General features: G+C 52.2%; 2 protein-coding genes across 2 annotated transcripts in view; one reads left to right on the top strand and one right to left on the bottom strand.

Annotated features, from left to right (window-relative positions):
• The window catches only part of ARHGEF2 (Rho/Rac guanine nucleotide exchange factor 2), a 70,666-nt gene extending 62,851 nt beyond the window's left edge, over positions 1-7,815 (top strand). Inside the window, exons 20-27 of the mRNA XM_017852420.1 lie at positions 1,371-1,606; positions 2,000-2,119; positions 2,249-2,316; positions 2,459-2,494; positions 2,702-2,752; positions 2,964-3,407; positions 3,754-3,937; positions 6,665-7,815. Coding sequence (XP_017707909.1) covers positions 1,371-1,606; positions 2,000-2,119; positions 2,249-2,316; positions 2,459-2,494; positions 2,702-2,752; positions 2,964-3,407; positions 3,754-3,937; positions 6,665-6,738 — 1,213 coding nt within the window. The 3' untranslated portion in view covers positions 6,739-7,815. The remainder of the gene's footprint in view (positions 1-1,370; positions 1,607-1,999; positions 2,120-2,248; positions 2,317-2,458; positions 2,495-2,701; positions 2,753-2,963; positions 3,408-3,753; positions 3,938-6,664) is intronic.
• A 3,152-nt stretch (positions 7,816-10,967) lies between these two features.
• On the bottom strand, positions 10,968-15,147 carry RXFP4 (relaxin family peptide/INSL5 receptor 4). The gene is made up of 2 exons (XM_017852501.1): positions 12,637-15,147; positions 10,968-12,263 (listed from the first exon to the last, which is right to left on the bottom strand). The coding sequence occupies exons 1-2, from the start codon at positions 13,494-13,496 to the stop codon at positions 12,002-12,004; spliced, it is 1,122 nt and encodes a 373-aa protein (XP_017707990.1). The 5' UTR covers positions 13,497-15,147; the 3' UTR covers positions 10,968-12,001.
• Positions 15,148-17,622: the final 2,475 nt, after the last annotated feature.

Here is a 17,622-nt window from a genome sequence, read left to right as displayed (position 1 = left end):
AAAAAAAAAAAAAAAAAAAAATGTAGATTGGCTGGTGCAGTAGCTCATGCCTTTAATCCCAGCAGGATTTGGGAGAGGGAGGATCTCTTGAGGTCAGGAGTTCGAGAAACATACCTAGCAACAAAACATACATAGCAAGACCGCATAGTCCTGGCTACTTGGGAGGCTGAGGTGGGAGGATTGTTTGAGCCCAGGAGTTCAAGGCTGCAATGCACTATAATTGCACCACTGCACTCCAGTCTGGGTAACAAAAAACAAAACAAAACAAAAAGGTAGAATATTATTGCTGTCAACGTAACAGTTCAAAGTGGGAAGTGCAGAGTAGTGGTGCAGCTCTGCCATCTTTAACATGAAGTTTTCATCTCTATGTCATGTCTGAAGTGGCTACTCCAGCTCCCACTGTCACATCTGTATCACACCTAGCAACGAGGCGTAAAGGAACAGAGTTTACACCCTTTTTTTCTTTTCTTTTCTTTTTTTTTTTTTTGAGACAGGGTCTCGCTTTGTCACCCAGGGTGGAGTGCAGTGGCGCAATCTCAGCTCACTGCAACCTCCGCCTCCCAGGTTCAAGCGATTCTCCTGCCTCAGCTTCCCAAGGAGCTGGGATTACAGGCACCCACCACCACTCCTAAGTTTTGTATTTTTAGTAGAGATAGGGTTTCACCATGTTGGCCAGGCTGGTCTCGAACTCCTGGCCTCAAGTGCTCCACCCACCATGCCTGGCCTATACCCATTTATTTTAAGAGCAGATCTGGAAGACGCTCATATCCATTGGCCAGAATGTAGTCACATAGCAATATAGTCATGTGCAAGTCAGGCTAGAAAACATGGTTGTTAACTGAGCAGCCATGTGTGCCCAGATGAAACTTCTATGCATTTTCTCATTAAAGGAAGATGGGAAGAATGAACACTGTTGGACAACCTGCAACCCCTGCCACAATCTCTTTTTTTTTTTTTTTTTTTTTTGAGATGGAGTCTCGCTCTGTTGCCCAGGCTAGAGTGCAGTGGTGTGATCTCAGCTCACTGCAAGCTCCGCCTCCTGGGTTCATGCCGTTCTCCTGCCTCAGCCTCCTGAGTAGCTGGGACTACAGGCGCCTGTCACCGTGCCCAGCTAGTTTTTTGTATTTTTAGTAGAGACGGGATTTCACCGTGTTAGCCAGGATGGCCTCGATCTCCTGACCTTGTGATCTGCCTGCCTCGGCCTCCCAAAGTGCTGGGATTACAGGCTTGAGCCACCGCGCCTGGTTCCTAGAAACCTTTTTCTTTTTTAATAAATGCCAAAATAACAAAATTAAGTCTTGCCACACTGCCCTGCCCTACCCTGTTTCCCCTAGGGCTGTCCTTTACTGGCGCTCCTGCATATCCCCTAGGCCCTCTCATATACTCACTTGTTCCTTATCTGCAGTGGAGTTGCAGCAGAAGGACCGGGCACTGGTGGAGCTGCTGCGAGAGAAGGTTGGGCTGTTTGCTGAGATGACCCATTTCCAGGCCGAAGAGGATGGTGGCAGTGGGATGGCCCTGCCCACCCTGCCCAGGGGCCTTTTCCGCTCCGAGTCCCTTGAGTCCCCTCGTGGCGAGCGGCTGCTGCAGGATGCCATCCGTGAGGGTGAGGGAGCTCCCAGGGAAGAGTCTAGGCTCAAGCACTCACTGTCACAGAATATGGACATGTGACTAGACATGGACAAACACAGACAAGTGGGATGCCAACCCCATGAACCATAAACAGCCCTTAGTGCCTCTTCTGGGCCAGTTCCTGGGAAAGGCAGGGGAGGACGTGTGGTCCTTACTGCTGCTCCATATCGTCCATGCTGCATGGACTCCTGCTGCCTCATAGGCATTTACTGCCCTTTACTTCATCAGTGGTTGTGTGAGTGAAACCCCACTGCCAGTGCAGGGGGCATTCCCCTGGATGCCCGAGTGTCCCACATGTGGGGGTGAATGGCATTCCCCTCAGGGTCCTGTGTCATTCCTGCTCTCACCTCTTCCTCTTTCCCCACAGTGGAGGGTCTGAAAGACCTGCTGGTGGGGCCGGGAGTGGAACTGCTCTTGACACCCCGAGAACCAGCCCTGCCCTTGGAACCAGACAGCGGTGGTAACACGAGTCCTGGGGTCACTGCCAGTGAGTGCCAGGGCAGGGGACCAAGGTAGTAGGTGGGAGGGGCCAAAGCGAGTGGAGTGGTACCAGGGATCGAGTGGTATCAGGGCCCCAGGGAAGTGAGCTCAGCCATCCTTTTCTCCTTCTCAATAGATGGTGAGGCCAGAACCTTCAATGGCTCCATTGAACTGTGCAGAGCCGACTCAGACTCCAGCCAGAGGGTAGGTCCTCAAGAGGTTCTGGGACTTGGCAAGAGGGTGGGAGAGGGACAGCCAGCCTCTGGATCCTCAACACAAAGCTGTCAGGGGCAGGCACCCAGGATTTGTGTGCCTGCTGACTCCCCGTTCTTGCCCATTTCTGCAGGATCGAAATGGAAATCAGCTGAGATCACCCCAAGAGGTGAGATGGGAATTGATAGTATAGGAGACTAAAGGGAGGGTGTTCTTAGTCTGAGAAGTTAGAACCCAGTTTGGAGTGGGGTGGGGAAAGCGTCTATATCCAAGTATGTCTCCAGATCCTACTGTCCCCACACCTACCCTTGTTCAACTTTTGGGCAGTTCTCCCATCCTAAAGCTGGGGCCCTGTTCCCACCCCGTCTGTCCTCAGGAGGTGTTGCAGCGATTGGTCAATCTCTATGGACTTCTACATGGCCTACAGGTCAGTAGGGCAAGGGCTTGAATGGGGAAGGGGAGGAGCCAGGCTAGAGATACCTGTTTAGGTAGAGCATGGTCATCCCAACAGGCCTTTCTAAATACCCTCCCAACCCAAGCTCTCCAGGAGCGATGACCTGGGCCTTGGAGGGTGAGGGCGAGGGGTAGAAGAGCACAGGGGCTTTTGATAAACCCTTCTGCCCACATTCTACCCCCAGGCAGCTGTGGCCCAGCAGGACACTTTGATGGAAGCCCGGTTCCCTGAGGGCCCTGAGCGGCGGGAGAAGCTGTGCCGAGCCAACTCTCGGGATGGGGAGGCTGGCAGGGCTGGTGCTGCCCCTGTGGCCCCTGAAAAGCAGGCCACAGAACTGGCATTACTGCAGCGACAACATGCGTTGCTGCAGGAGGAGCTACGGCGCTGCCGGCGGCTAGGTGAAGAACGGGCAACTGAAGCTGGCAGCCTGGAGGCCCGGCTCCGGGAGAGTGAGCAGGCCCGGGCACTGCTGGAGCGGGAGGCCGAAGAGGCTCGAAGGCAGCTGGCCGCCCTGGGCCAGACCGAGCCACTCCCAGCCGAGGCCCCCTGGGCCCGCAGACCTGTAGATCCTCGGCGGCGCAGCCTCCCTGCAGGCGATGCCCTGTACTTGAGTTTCAACCCCCCACAGGTAAGGTGGCCTGCAGTGGTGAACGGACCTGGGGTGGACATAAGGGTCCCTGGAGCCCAAAAGAAATTGGGCCGTTGGGGATTTGAGCCCAAATGCAATCAGGCAACTGACTTGAAGGATATTGAGATACTAGTTGGAGAACTGAAAAGAAATGTAGATGGGTGCAGGGGTGGAGGAAACTAACTCGGGTGGTGGTGCTGAAAGAGGCCAGTTGGTGGTGGATCTCCTGAAGGGGAGTCATGGGTGAGCCCCAGTGGGAAGAGCTGCTGCCTTCAGCCAAACAGAACTTCCAGTCTTCGCACTACTCAGTCCCTGGCCTGCTGTTCTTCCTGCCCACTGTCCACAGCCCAGCCGAGGCACAGACCGCCTGGATCTGCCTGTCACTACTCGCTCTGTCCATCGACACTTTGAGGACCGAGAGAGGCAGGAACTGGGGAGCCCCGAAGAGCGGCTACAAGATAGCAGTGACCCTGACACCGGCAGCGAGGAGGAAGGTAGCAGCCGTCTGTCTCCGCCCCACAGTCCACGAGGTGAGACCCTGGCGGAGACATGGACCAGAGGTAGAGTGCAGCCTGCGTACAGGCCTTTGGGCTTTGGCTTCCAAATGGGCCCTAACTGACCTGTGAGGCTTATAGTAACTCTAGGGAGGGACTTCCTGCTTTGTCTGATGATGAATGGTTGGTGGAACTCTAAGAAGCAGGAGGGGCCTCTCTCCTCCAACTGGTTGGTGATTCCCAACCTTTAGAAGTAAAAATAGGTTTTTTTAGAAAAGGCATGGTGGCTCATGCCTGTAATCCTAACACTTTGGGAGGCCAAGGCAGGAGGATCGCTTAAGCTCAGAATTTTGAGGCCAGCCTGGGCAACATAGTGAGACCCACCTCCTCTACCAAAAAAAAAAATTTCATTTATTTTATTTATTTTTTTATTTAATTACTTACTTATTTTTTTATTATTATTTTTTGAGACGGAGTCTTACAATGTTGCCTGGGCTGGAGTGCAGTGGTGTGATCTTGGCTCACTGCAACCCCCGCCTTCCAGGTTCAAGCAATTCTCCTGCCTCAGCATCCCGAGTAGCTGGGATTACAGGCACCCACTACCATGCCCAGCTAATTTTTGTATTTTTAGTAGAAACAGGGTTTCACTATGTTGGCCAGGCTGTTCTTGAATGCCTGACCTCACGATCTACCTGTTTTGGCCTCCCAACAGGTTGGGATTACAGGCGTGAGCTACCATGCCCGACTAAATTTTTTTTTTTTGTTTTGTTTTGTTTTTTTGAGACGGAATTCTTGCTCTGTCGCCGGGCTGGAGTACAGTGGTGAAATCTCGGCTCACTGCAACCTCTGCCTCCCAGGTTCAAATGATTCTCCTGCCTCAGACTCCCGAGTAGCTGGGACTACAGGCGCGTGCCTCCAGGCCCAGCTAATTTTGTATTTTAGAAGAGATAGGGTTTCACCATGTTGCCCAGGCTGGTCTCCATCTCTTGACCTCATGATCTGCCCACCTTGGCCTCCCAAAGTGCTGGGATTACAGACGTGAGCCATTGCACCTGGCCTATTTTATTTTTTATTTTTATTTTTTAAAAATGGAGTCTCACTCTCACCCAGGCTGGAGTGCAGTGGTGTGATCTCAGCTCACTGCAACCTCCACCTCCTGGGTTCAACTGATTCTCCTGCCTCAGCCTCTCGAGTAANTTTTTTTTTTTTTTTTTTTTTGTTTTGTTTTGTTTTGTTTTTTTGAGACGGAATTCTTGCTCTGTCGCCGGGCTGGAGTACAGTGGTGAAATCTCGGCTCACTGCAACCTCTGCCTCCCAGGTTCAAATGATTCTCCTGCCTCAGACTCCCGAGTAGCTGGGACTACAGGCGCGTGCCTCCAGGCCCAGCTAATTTTGTATTTTAGAAGAGATAGGGTTTCACCATGTTGCCCAGGCTGGTCTCCATCTCTTGACCTCATGATCTGCCCACCTTGGCCTCCCAAAGTGCTGGGATTACAGACGTGAGCCATTGCACCTGGCCTATTTTATTTTTTATTTTATTTTTTAAAATGGAGTCTCACTCTCACCCAGGCTGGAGTGCAGTGGTGTGATCTCAGCTCACTGCAACCTCCACCTCCTGGGTTCAACTGATTCTCCTGCCTCAGCCTCTCGAGTAACTGGGATTACAGGCATGCGCCACCACACCTGGCTAATTTTTTTTTATATTTTTTAGTAGAGTTGGAGTTTCACTATGTTGGCCAGGCTGGTCTCGAACTCCTGACCTCAGGTGATTCATCCACCTTGGCCTCCCAGAGTGCTGGGATTACAGGCATGAGCCACCGTGCCTGGCCCCCCCAAAAATTTTTTAATTAACCAGGTGTAGTGGCGTGCGCCTGTAGTCCTAGCTACAGGCAGTGAGAGTGAGGTGAGAAGATCGCTTGAGCCCAGCAGATTGAGTTGACAGTACTCTGTGATTGCGCCAGCCTGGGCGACAGAAAGAGACCCGGAGACCCAGACACAGGATCTCACTCTGAAATTTTTTATTTTAGAGACAGGGTGTTGTGCTGTTGCTGACGCTGGACTCAAACTCCTGGGCTTAAGTGATCCTCCCAAGTAGCTGGGGCTACAGGTGCATGCCACTGTGCCTGGGAAGATAGAGTTTTTTTTTTTGAGACAGAGTTTTGTTCTGTCACCCAGGCTGGAGTGTAGTAGCACAATCTCAGCTCACTGCTACCTCCACCTCCCAGGTTCAAGCAATTCTTGTTCCTCAGCCTCCCGAGTAGCTGGGATTACAGGCGCGTGCCACCACATACAGCTAATTTTTGGCACTTTTACTAGAGATGGGGTTTCACCATGTTGGCCAGGCTGGTCTCCAGCTCCTGGCCTTAAGTGATTCTCCCACCTTGGCCTCCCAAAGTGTTGGGATTACAATCATGAGCCACCAGGCCAGTTTTTAAAGTAAAAAAAGTTTCAAAGACCTTCAAGTTTTTATAGTTGGTTCATGAAATAAAAAATTACCAAAAGCTCTAACCTTAAAGTATTTTGTACTTTCCTAATCAGATTGTATCTTTGGATACTGTAAAAGTGTATCTGGTTCCTAGATGTGGATACCTCACTTACCGCGTTGCCAGAGGTTTTCCTCTCACCCAAGAATTTACAGAACCCTGTCATCCCTTCACAGCCCCAGAGCCCCCTGAGCCTGCAGATGGGGAGGCGTTAGTATAGGGGTACAGTTCCTCATGGGAGTCTCTGCTCACTCACTGGCTTTGTCCTGTCCCCCTTCAGACTTTACCAGAATGCAGGACATCCCGGAGGAGACGGAGAGCCGCGACGGGGAGGCTGTAGCCTCCGAGAGCTAAGGGGGCCCCTCACCCCTGCCCTGTGCCCCACTGAAGAACATTACTGAAGGGGGCTAACCTTGGGGACTCCAATTTGCCAATGATGAGGGAACATTTGAAAGAACTACAGATTGTCCTTGCCAGCTCTTGGGATCCTTAGATACCTGGGGCCATTTAAGAAGCTGGGGGAATTAGGCCACAACACCCCCTGGGGCATCCGAAAGCTACACCACAGATGCCAGTGGTTCATGCCTTCTTCCCTCCACTTTAGGAAAATTTATTTATTTATTATTAGTTATGGGGGGAGAGGGGAGATTTAAAGGACCAGGGACATGGGAACCAAGCCATAGGGATCAGAGGGCCTTGTCCTTGAACACTACTGGGGTATATTCAGGCTCATCCATGCAACTGCTGGGTTCTTGCCCTAACAACCCTCCCCTGCAACATCCGTCTTGGAGGAGAGGCTGCAGCCACAGAACCCACTGCCCTTTAAATAAAGGAGGGCTATGGGCAGGGCCATGTCACTTTCTCCTCTCCCCTCAACCTCTTACTGCTGTTCTCCCTTTCTCTGTCCTTCATGGAAGCCCTGGGAGATAACCTGGCTTCCTGGAGTTGATGGACTAGAGGTTGGGGTGGCCATAATGGTTTGTTGGGGGTGAGGGAAAAAACCCACAGGGACCAGAATGTTTTGTTGTTGTTTTGTTTTCTTTTTTGTACCAAAGTCAACTGCACGTGTTTTATATTTTTAAGAGATCGTAGGCAATTAGAAATCGAAGCCTCCTATCTCCACATCTCTGAAGAAGTTGAGGGGTAGGGGAGACAATGACTTCTGCCTTCATCTGCAGTAACGGGGGGACCTAAACTGACCTATTCCCCAGCCATTTGGAAACAAATTCTAGGGTGGGTTGGGAAATCTCCAGGAGCCCTGACCTCATCTTCCACCTCAGCAACCATGACCTGAAACCTCAGCGTGAATGGGGGATTTTTCAATGGAACCCCTGCCCTCAAATGTCGACCAGCCCCAGTTTTGTTTTTTTTTTTCTGCCAATTTTGTTGTTTTAAAAAAAAAATCAGGGAAAATTAAAAACCTGGAACTCCGTAAGGTACTGTCTCCCATAATGTCTGCCAATTCTGAAGAGGATGGTAGGAGAGAACCAGGCAGTGACCTAAGTTCCTCTGAAAGGGGCCTTTTCCTCTCACCACAAGGACAGCCTCTGCCTCACTGAAGAGAGCGGGCACTGACAACAGTAACCACTGCAAATCTTTTTTTGTTTGTTTTTTTAATTCACAAACACAAGGATAAAAACAAAGGGGCCATACAGGTTCCAATGCTGGGAACTCCAGTATCAGGAAACGTGTGTTCATCGTATTTGTATGCCATGCTCAGCAGTCACCTCCACCTATTGTCCCCATCCCCAGTGTTATTCATTGTCAGATCCAGCCCCCACAGGGCCCTTGTTCATCTCCATGATGTCGGGCCCTGGGGTTACCCGTCACAGGAGCTGCTCATTTACTGTCCCTCTTTGAGAGGCAGTGAGAGATGAGCTGGTTTCAGTTCTTGGTTTTAGTTGGTTTTACTTCCTGTTTTCCGGTTGGTACTTTAGGGCTGTGGGGGGAGGGGAGGAGGTGAGAATCTAGGGTTGTATAAATGTTGGTATGAATTCACATCCCTGCTGGAGCCTGTGGGGTCAGATTAGCAGAAGGGGGCTCAGGCCCTCAGCTAGAAAGAGGAATTTAAGTCATGTAGGGAGCAGGCTGGGTGAGCAGCCAGCACCCTCCCCTTCTGTAACTCTCATCCACCAACATCAAGCCTTTACAAGGTGCTTTCTCAGCCATTAAGGGGATCCTGAGAATGGGGAATTGTTCTCATTTTATGGGCAGGGAAACCTAGGTGCACAAAGCTTGCTAGGCCAGGAGGGGACTGGCCTTCTTAGTTCCAGTCCACCACTTTTCTCCTTTGGCTACTCTGCCTAAACATACCAGGGCTGGCTGGGTGCAGTGGCTCACGTCTGTAATCCCAGCACTTTGGGAGGCTGAGTTGGGTGGATCACTTGAGGTCAGGAGTTTGAGACCAGCCTAGCCAACATGGTGAAACCCCATCTCTACTAAAAATACAAAAATCAGCCAGGCGTGATGGTGGGCACCTGTAGTCCCAGCTACCTGGGAGGCTGAGGTGGGAGAATTGCTTGAACCCGGGAGGCGGAGGTTGCAGTGAGCCGAGATTGTGCCACTGCACTCCAGCACTCCAGCCTGGGCGACAGAGCAAGACCCTGCCTGGAAAAAAAACAAAAACAAAACAAACAGCAGGGCTGCAGATTTCATACACAGGGACACAGGGCTCAGCAGCTGTCTGCCAGGTCAGCTGGAGGCAGCTCAGACCCAAAGCTGTGAGGGTGGCACCTTTAGGTAGGAAAGGAAGGTAGGTGGGGGTGGGGTGAGGATATTAGATAGCATGCAGAGACCACCAAGAAAGGGGAATGCAGGCTCTCCTAGAATCCCCGACAGATCCAGTGAGAGATGCTGGTCAGGACAGGACAGAACGCGGAAACCTGGAGACAGCCTAGAGTGGGTGTGAAGTCCCCCGCTGCTTTCTTCCAAGCAGTGCTGTCCCTTCTGCCACCCTGTACCAACCCCCTCCTACACACGCGCGCATGCATGCACACACACACACACATCTTCAGCCCCAGAACGTGGGGCACAAGCATTTGTCTGATGTGGTTGCTCCTGAGAGCTAGGCCCCTTCCTCACATCTTTGACCATTGTGTCCCCTGTCCCCTCCCTAACCCACTTTTGGGAACCCACGGCCTTAACCTCTGTCCCTCCTGCTGAAGTTTCAAAGCCATCTGGCTTTGTATTCCAGGGACCCAGGGACCAGGTTCTCACCAAAACATTGCCTTCCTTCCATTCCAAGAGAAGCTCCAGGCTGCCTGCTCTGCCCAGCCCTCCCTTCTCCATCCTCCAGCTGCACCCTCCTCCTTCCACTCCCCCACAAGAGTAGGTCTTTGTGCATGCGTTCATCTCTAACTTGGACCTGTGTATACTTTGTCAATATTTACCTCTGGGGCCCATAAAGCAGAGATGCCCCCAGAGGAGCCAATATCCGGAGCCCAGCAAAGCCGTCAGAGGGAGCTGCTGGGGTGGGAAGATGGGTGCTTAGATGGGGAGGGATTTTCCATTGCCTGCATGGGCTAGGAATAGACCTGGAGTTTTGGAACTAGTTTAAACATCATCAAAAAGAGGAAATTAAACAAGAGGCTAATTAAGTTCCTTTCACATTGCTTAATCTGTTGTGAATTGGGTGCCTCTTTGGAGCCTCCTCTGCCCAGCAATTAAAGGAAGTGGGACAGGGGGCACCTGGAAGCACTGTGGCCTTACCCTTCACAGGGGGCTCTGCACTTAATAAGGTGGCACTGCTCCCAGCTGCTGTCCCAGGGCCTGAGCAGCCTGTGTCCTCATAGGTTACAAGTCATGCCAGAGAGCCTGGGGGTGGGGCAGTGGAAGTGGGAGCTCTACCTCATCTTCCCTCTGCCTCCCTCCTTTCTAGGGTCTGCCTCCCAGAAAATCCTTCTGATGGCTAATCTTTATCATTGATGCATCTCAAATACAGGAACCAAAGAGGAGCCCCTGTCCTGAAGAACACACCTTCAAGAGGGTCTTAGGGGCCAACCTCTGAGTTCTTTATGTGAGACTTTCATTATACCCCACCTCAGAGCATATACAACCATTCCAGATGAGACATGGTTCCCCATCCCCATCTCCCAGCTGTGCGCTTATTTCCTCCTTTCTCTGTCTCCATTTTACACAGGGTGTAAGAATAATAGCTCGACCGGGTGTGGTAGCTCAAGCCTGTAATCCCAGCACTTTGGGAGGCCGAGACGGGCGGATCACGAGGTCAGGAGATCGAGACCATCCTGGCTAACACAGTGAAACCCTGTCTTTACTAAAAAATACAAAAAACTAGCCAGGCGAGGTGGTGGGCGCCTGTAGTCCCAGCTACTCGGGAGGCTGAGGCAGGAGAATGGCGTAAACCCGGAGGCAGAGCTTGCAGTGAGCTGAGATCCGGCCACTGCACTCCAGCCTGGACCACAGAGCGAGACTCCATCTCAAAAAAAAAAAAAAAAAAACAAAAAAATCGGCCGGGCGTGGTAGTGGGAGCCTGTAGTCCCAGCTACTCGGGAGGCTGAGGCAGGAGAATCGCTTGAACCCGGGAAGCGGAGGTTGCTGTGAGCTGAGATCATGCCACTGCACTCCAGCCTGAGCGACAGAGCGAGACTCTTGTCTCAAAAAAACAAAACAAATAAATAAATAATAGCTAACAGTGTATTTCACTGTTAAATCTTCAGTAGCCCATTTTACAGTTGAGAACAGTGAGGTACAAAAAGGTAAAGTAATGTGCTGGAGGTAAAGGTGTGAATCCAGGTGCTCTGACACTCAAATTGATACTCTGGGCTTTGCATTTGGGGCAGGCAGGAAGAGTAGCACCACTTTCTGAGGTCTCCGCTTTTCTGGCTCTACCTGCAGCCTGTTCTCCCAGCCCCCTCCCCTTTTTAATCTCTCACCTCCCTTCACCCCGCGGCCCCCATGTCTTTGATTTGTCATTATCTTCACTTCTTTCAAATCCTGATACAAGGGGAGACACACAGGCGCTCTGTCAGCACCAGGGTTTTACACCCAGGGCCTGGCAGGTGCTGGGAATTCCAGCAGTACCCCACACCTGGCATCCCTTCAGGGGAACTACAGTTTTTGCAGCTGAGGCCTCTGTGGGCAGCAAGTTTCTGTGGTCACCACTGAGATGGTAAAGTGGGGACAGGGGAAGCAGACATTTTTGGCCTTGATACTGGAGAAAGACAAGGGATACCCTGTTTTGAGGTGGGGAGTGGGTACAGAGGGACGGGGCACTGACCTCTGATTCATTAGCCTAGAACCCTTAGGGAAGTTTTCTAGATATTTTGCAGAAGGCAGAAATGGAGCAATGAATCCTTTTGTTCCATACTGCACTGGAGGTGGAACTGGGATAAAAGGTCAAGACAATTTGTGGATAATCCAGAGGTTTATTCTCAGATCCTCTTCTTTCCCATCTCCAAATAAAGACTTAAGCTTTGTCACACCCAGCTCTGATCTGGGCCCCCGCCTCCCCCATTCACCACACCCAGAGTTGGGGATCAAAGATCAGACTTTTCCCTGCGGGCGCTGCAGCCTGGCAGAGAGGGCAGCTTCTCCCCAGGACTCGATGATCCTACACTTGGTGGATCTCAGAAAGAGGAGCGTGTTCAGCTTGCGCCCTTTACCCGGGTGTCCCTCTGTCCAGGTTGGTGAGCAGGGTAGAAGGGCAGCTCTCCGGGGGGTTGCTCATGACCCACCGCCTGCCTACCTGCTTTAGGGCCACCTGTTGCACCCAGCCTCCGCCCTGGGGCCACAGCCTCGACCGCAGATCCCTGAAGGTGTCTGCCAGAGCCTGCCGGGGCTCCCGCCTCAGGAGACAGTACAGCACAGGGTTGAGGCAGCTATTGCTGTGTGCCAAGCAAGTAGTGACAGGGAAGACATATGTCTGGATAGTATAGAAAGTACTGTTCCAGGGCACTAGGTCAAACTTCACCAGGACACCCCAGAGAGTGACCACATGGTTGGGAAACCAGCAGAGGAAGAAGGAAGCCACCAGGATGCGGACAGAGCGGGCCACGACCCTGCTGTCTGCTGCCGCCGTTGCCGCTGCTGCAGGAAGGCCAGCAGCAGCAGGTAGCTGGTGGTGATGACGCCCAAGGGCACCATGAAAGCCAGCACCACCCTCTGCAGCTGGTAGGCCCCCAGCCAGTACCTGCTGGGGAAACGCAGCAGGCAAAGGCGCACACCACANAGTACAGCACAGGGTTGAGGCAGCTATTGCTGTGTGCCAAGCAAGTAGTGACAGGGAAGACATATGTCTGGATAGTATAGAAAGTACTGTTCCAGGGCACTAGGTCAAACTTCACCAGGACACCCCAGAGAGTGACCACATGGTTGGGAAACCAGCAGAGGAAGAAGGAAGCCACCAGGATGCGGACAGAGCGGGCCACGACCCTGCTGTCCTGCTGCCGCCGTTGCCGCTGCTGCAGGAAGGCCAGCAGCAGCAGGTAGCTGGTGGTGATGACGCCCAAGGGCACCATGAAAGCCAGCACCACCCTCTGCAGCTGGTAGGCCCCCAGCCAGTACCTGCTGGGGAAACGCAGCAGGCAAAGGCGCACACCACACACCTCACCCTCCACCCCGAAGACAGCTGTGGGCACCGTCACCAGAGCAGCCGCCACCCACACTGCCAGAGTGGCTATTCGGGCCCAGAAGAGTGAGAGGTGGGTGCCTGGCCCCGCAGCCATGGCCACCACCCAGTAGCGAGCAACACTCAGCGCTGTGATGAGGAAGATGCTGGCATAGACGTTGAGGACAGTGGCTGTCAGAACCATCTTGCAGAGGGCACCTCCGAAGGGCCAGTGAAAGTCCAGTGCCGACTCAGCTGCCCAAAAGGGGAGAGTGAGTGCCAGTCCCAGGTCCGCCAGAGCCAGGTTGAAGACGAAGGTGTCTGAAGGTGGGCCAGGGGCTCTCCGGGCACAGTTACTCAGTACCCACAGCACCGCCAAATTTCCCAGCAAGCCAACGGCCCCCACAAGCCCATAGGCCAGGGCAACTATGAGCCTCAGGGCTAGGAATTTGACAGGCATCGGAGCATCATCAGCACTCAGCACACTGCCTCCGGAGGCATTGGCCCAGAACACGGGTGGAGAGGCAGAAGTATTGAGTGTGAGCATCGCAGGGCATCAGAGATTGGTGGCGCTGAGAAGAGAGGTCTGCAAGTATCTGCCAGACTGGCAGAGGCCACTGAAGGCTCTAGGCAGAAGGCTCTAGAACTAGGTCCTCTGGGGCCTCTGGCGAGCCCTAGCCCGCGCCCACACCTCAGAGGGAGGGGTATGGAAAGGACAACCCACCACCTCCCTGTTGGTCAAGATTGGTGGTGGGTGGGGCAGGGCGAGGCAGAGCCTGGGTATATGCGCATGCGCCTGCCTGTAAGAGGGACTCTAAATGGCAGAGAGGGAGGGGAGAAGGGAGAGTTACCTCACTATGGAGGGCAGCCCCAAGCCTCCACCCCAGGGAGAGAGCTGGAGGTTCCCCATCCCAGAGATAACAGGAACCAAACTAGAGCTGCCTCTGTTCCTAACAGCGTGCAGAGGCCTCCCTCCTCTGCAGAAAGTGTTCCCTTGAGGCCCAAAGGAAGGGGCCTGGGAGGTGGCATAGAGGCAGGGAATCAGCATGGGTGTCCAAGAGAGGAAAGAGCAGAGGCTACGGAGTCCCAGACCTGCTACTCACTAGCCATGTGACTGGGAGAGTTACTTTACTCCCATAAACCTGTTTTCTTGCTTAAAATTTTCAGGTAAGTCTGCTTCACAAGAGTGGCATGATGAAATGAGAGAATACGTGTGAAATAGCAATTTGTATGAATATTATTTCAAAGGAGAAGTTTGAGGTGTTTGTGGCAGAAGAGTACTGAGAGGCTATTACTGTGCCCAGGGAACAGTGCCAACTAAAACAGGTTGGAATTCATCTCAGCAGCAGTAACCTTGAGGCTAAGAGCAGGGAGGGAAAAGAGAGAGGAAGTCACAGCTTCCTGTTTCCTCCCCGCTGGGAACACTGGGCCTGTGAGGGCCTGCATGGACCTGGGCATGCCCTCAGTTCTGTTCCTGCTCCTGATAATTAAATATTCCTGCTAACCTCTATCGCCGCCCTTTCTTCCTTTCCTGCTCTAGTCTGGACAGAGCTCAGCGGTCCCCCTACTTTCTCCTGCAAACCGCATGTCAGAGCTAAGGATCCTGAGATACACCCTCACCACACCTCATCCTGTCTCCCCATGATCTCAATCATAACTGGAAAAAAAAATGCTTCACTGGGCCCTCCCCTTTCATTGCCTACATCTCTACCTACTGCAGAAGGAGCTGTGATGGGGACAAAGTGAAGGCAGGAGGCGGGTAGATAAAAGAGTAAGGCTTTCTCAAGGTTTCCAATATATTCAGCCCCTTCTTGTCCTCTGCCAGCTAATTAAGATAACGTTCGATGTTCAGTTCCCTTGGAGTGCGGAGGGAAGAGAGGGGCCCTTTGCAACAATAAATCAGCAGTGGGCTTTGTGAACACATAGGAGAAACCCAGAGGTGAGAGTGATCCAGGCTGGGTGCCAATATATTGGGGCTTTCGAACCAGGGATGAGTATAAAGGGGGTGGCAGAAGGGGAGTGCCCAGCCTGAGGTCAGGTGAGCCCCACAGGCTACCTCCTGGCCTTGTGGCTGCTCCTGTGTGACTGTGTTGTCACTGTCTCTCGGGGCCATGTCTACTCCTCTGCCCACCCAGAATCACCTTGCTAATCTGGCAGTTAAGATAACCGCTTGGCCGGGCAAGGTGGCTCATGCCTGTAATCCCAGCACTTTGGGAGGCTGAGGTGAGCGAATCACCTGAGGTTGGGAGTTCAAGACCAGCCTGACCAACATGGAGAAAGCCTGTCTCTACTAAAAATACAAAATTGGCCAGGCGTGGTGGCGGGTGCCTGTAATCACAGCTACTCAGGAGGCTGAGGCAGGAGAATCACTTGAACTGGGAGGTGGAGATTTTGGTGAGCTGAGATCATGCCACTGCACTCCAGCCTGGGCGACAGAGTGAGACTCCATCTCCCCCCAAAAAATAAATAAATAAAAAACAACAAAAACTGCTTAATGCTTTGGACTTATTTTCTTTATTGACTTAGAGAAAAGAAAGTAGACCAGAATTCCAGGGTTGTGCTATTCATTTCAAATATCTGGTCCTCCAATCATTTCTTTACCTTTTATCGTTTTAGTCCTAAGCCTTTCCCTTGGTCTGAGACTAGCAACACCCCCTTGTGGTTATGTGGAGAGGTGATGCCACCAGCTGGCCGTGTCTAAGAACTTCATTTGTCTAGCATTTCGTTCATGCATTCACTAATCACAGCATTCCCTGAACCCTTACTGTGTGCCAGGCACTGTGCTTGATGCCAGGAGACAAAAACAAAAAATATAGTCACACTCTTCATAGAAAATAATAAACTTTTTAGATGGAAGGGATCTTTCAGACCATCTCGTTCAACTTCTTTTTTTTTTTTTTTTTTTTTTTTTTGAGGCGGAGTCTCGCTCTGTCGCCCGGGCTGGAGTGCAGTGGCCGGATCTCCGCTCACTGCAAGCTCCGCCTCCCGGGTTTACGCCATTCTCCTGCCTCAGCCTCCCGAGTAGCTGGGACTACAGGGGCCCGCCACCTCGCCCGGCTAGTTTTGTATTTTAGTAGAGACGGGGTTTCACCGTGTTAGCCAGGATGGTCTCGGTCTCCTGACCTCGTGATCCGCCCGTCTCGGCCTCCCAAAGTGCTGGGATTACAGGCTTGAGCCACCGCGCCCGGCTCAACTTCTTATTTTATGTAGAATGAGAGTGATTTGCCCCAAGACCACCAGGGAGGTGACGGTAGAGTCAGGGTTTGAGACAAAAGTCTTTTGACTCCTAGAACAGGAGTCTTTGCCACTACATCACGAACCCTGAGGGACACAGTGCCAGGACGTGGATGGAGGGACAGTGACAACACCTTTCAAGATGATTCTTCACTCACAGCTGCTGAGAGATGAGGAGGAACTAGATTCAGCAAAATGCTTGTGCTGTCCCCACCTTCATATTACCCTGTAGAGCCAGACTTTGCCAGTGCCATTTTCTTGTCTGTTTGTTTTTACTAACTCATAGGCAGTGCGCTCAGTCAGCCACCAGTGCCATCTTCCATCTCAGAGTCCAGGGACCGGTAGTAGTACATTATGGTGTCTGCCTTCCATAAAAAGGACCTCTAGGGGCCAAACCATCCCCTCAGTCACCTGAATAGCCACACCTCCCTCAGCCGGCATCTCTCTCCAGCCCCACATCCCTGTCCCTGCCCTTCACAGCCCAGGCTACGGCGTCTCCGAAAAGGAATTGGAGAGGAGGCAGAAGGGACTGAGTTATCACTCTACAGAGCACAGAGAGGAGGGAGCTTTGCATTTACATTTGTAGTAGAGGGAACAGAAACTAAACCCTTGGGGGTACTACAAATGGTGAGAATAGGAAACCTACCTCTAATCCAAATCCCTAAGCTCACATCAACTCAAGCAGCCACCATCTCTACTCTGTCATACGTCTGCCAAGGTTCACTGGGGGAAAATCTCCAGTATTGGTAAGGGGTATGGGCAGCTCCAATGCTCAGGGGCAGGTTCTAAATCAGTCTCTCGGCCAGGCGCGGTGGCTCACGGCTGTAATCCCAGCACTCTGGGAGGCTGAGGCGGGCAGATCACGAGGTCAGGAGATTGAGACCATCCTGGTTAACATAGTGAAACTCCATCTCTCCTAAAAAGACAAAAAATTAGCCGGGCATGGTGGTGGGCGCCTGTAGTCCCAGCTACTAGGGAGTCTGAGGCAGGAGAATGGCATGAACCCGGGAGGCGGAGCTTGCATAGAGCCGAGATCACGTCACTGGACTCCAGCCTGGGCAACAGAGCAAGACTCCGTCTCAAAAAAAAAAATTTTTTTTCTTTTTTTTCTTTTTTTTTTTTTTTTTTTTGGTTGAGAAGGGGTCTCACTCTGTTACCCAGGCTGGAGTGCAGTGGCACAATCTCGGCTCAGTGCCTCGACCTCCCCAAGCTCAGGTGATCCTCCTACCTCAGCCACAGGAATGTGCTACCACACAGGCTAATTTTTGTATTTTTAGTGGAGACAGGGTGTCCCCATGTTGCCCAGGATTGTCTTGAACTCCTGGGCTCAAGCAACCCTCTCACCTCAGCCTCCCAAAGTGCTGGGATTACAGCCATGAGCCACCATGCCCAGCATCAAAAATACTCTTGAAACGTCAATTGATCTGTAGATTCAACAC

This window comes from Rhinopithecus bieti, unplaced genomic scaffold (genome assembly GCF_001698545.2).
Source record: "Rhinopithecus bieti isolate Rb0 unplaced genomic scaffold, ASM169854v2 scaffold_33937, whole genome shotgun sequence".
In the NCBI taxonomy this organism is placed as follows: domain Eukaryota; kingdom Metazoa; phylum Chordata; class Mammalia; order Primates; family Cercopithecidae; genus Rhinopithecus; species Rhinopithecus bieti.
Note: the sequence above shows the minus strand (reverse complement) of the source record. Positions and strands in the feature narration are given on the sequence as shown.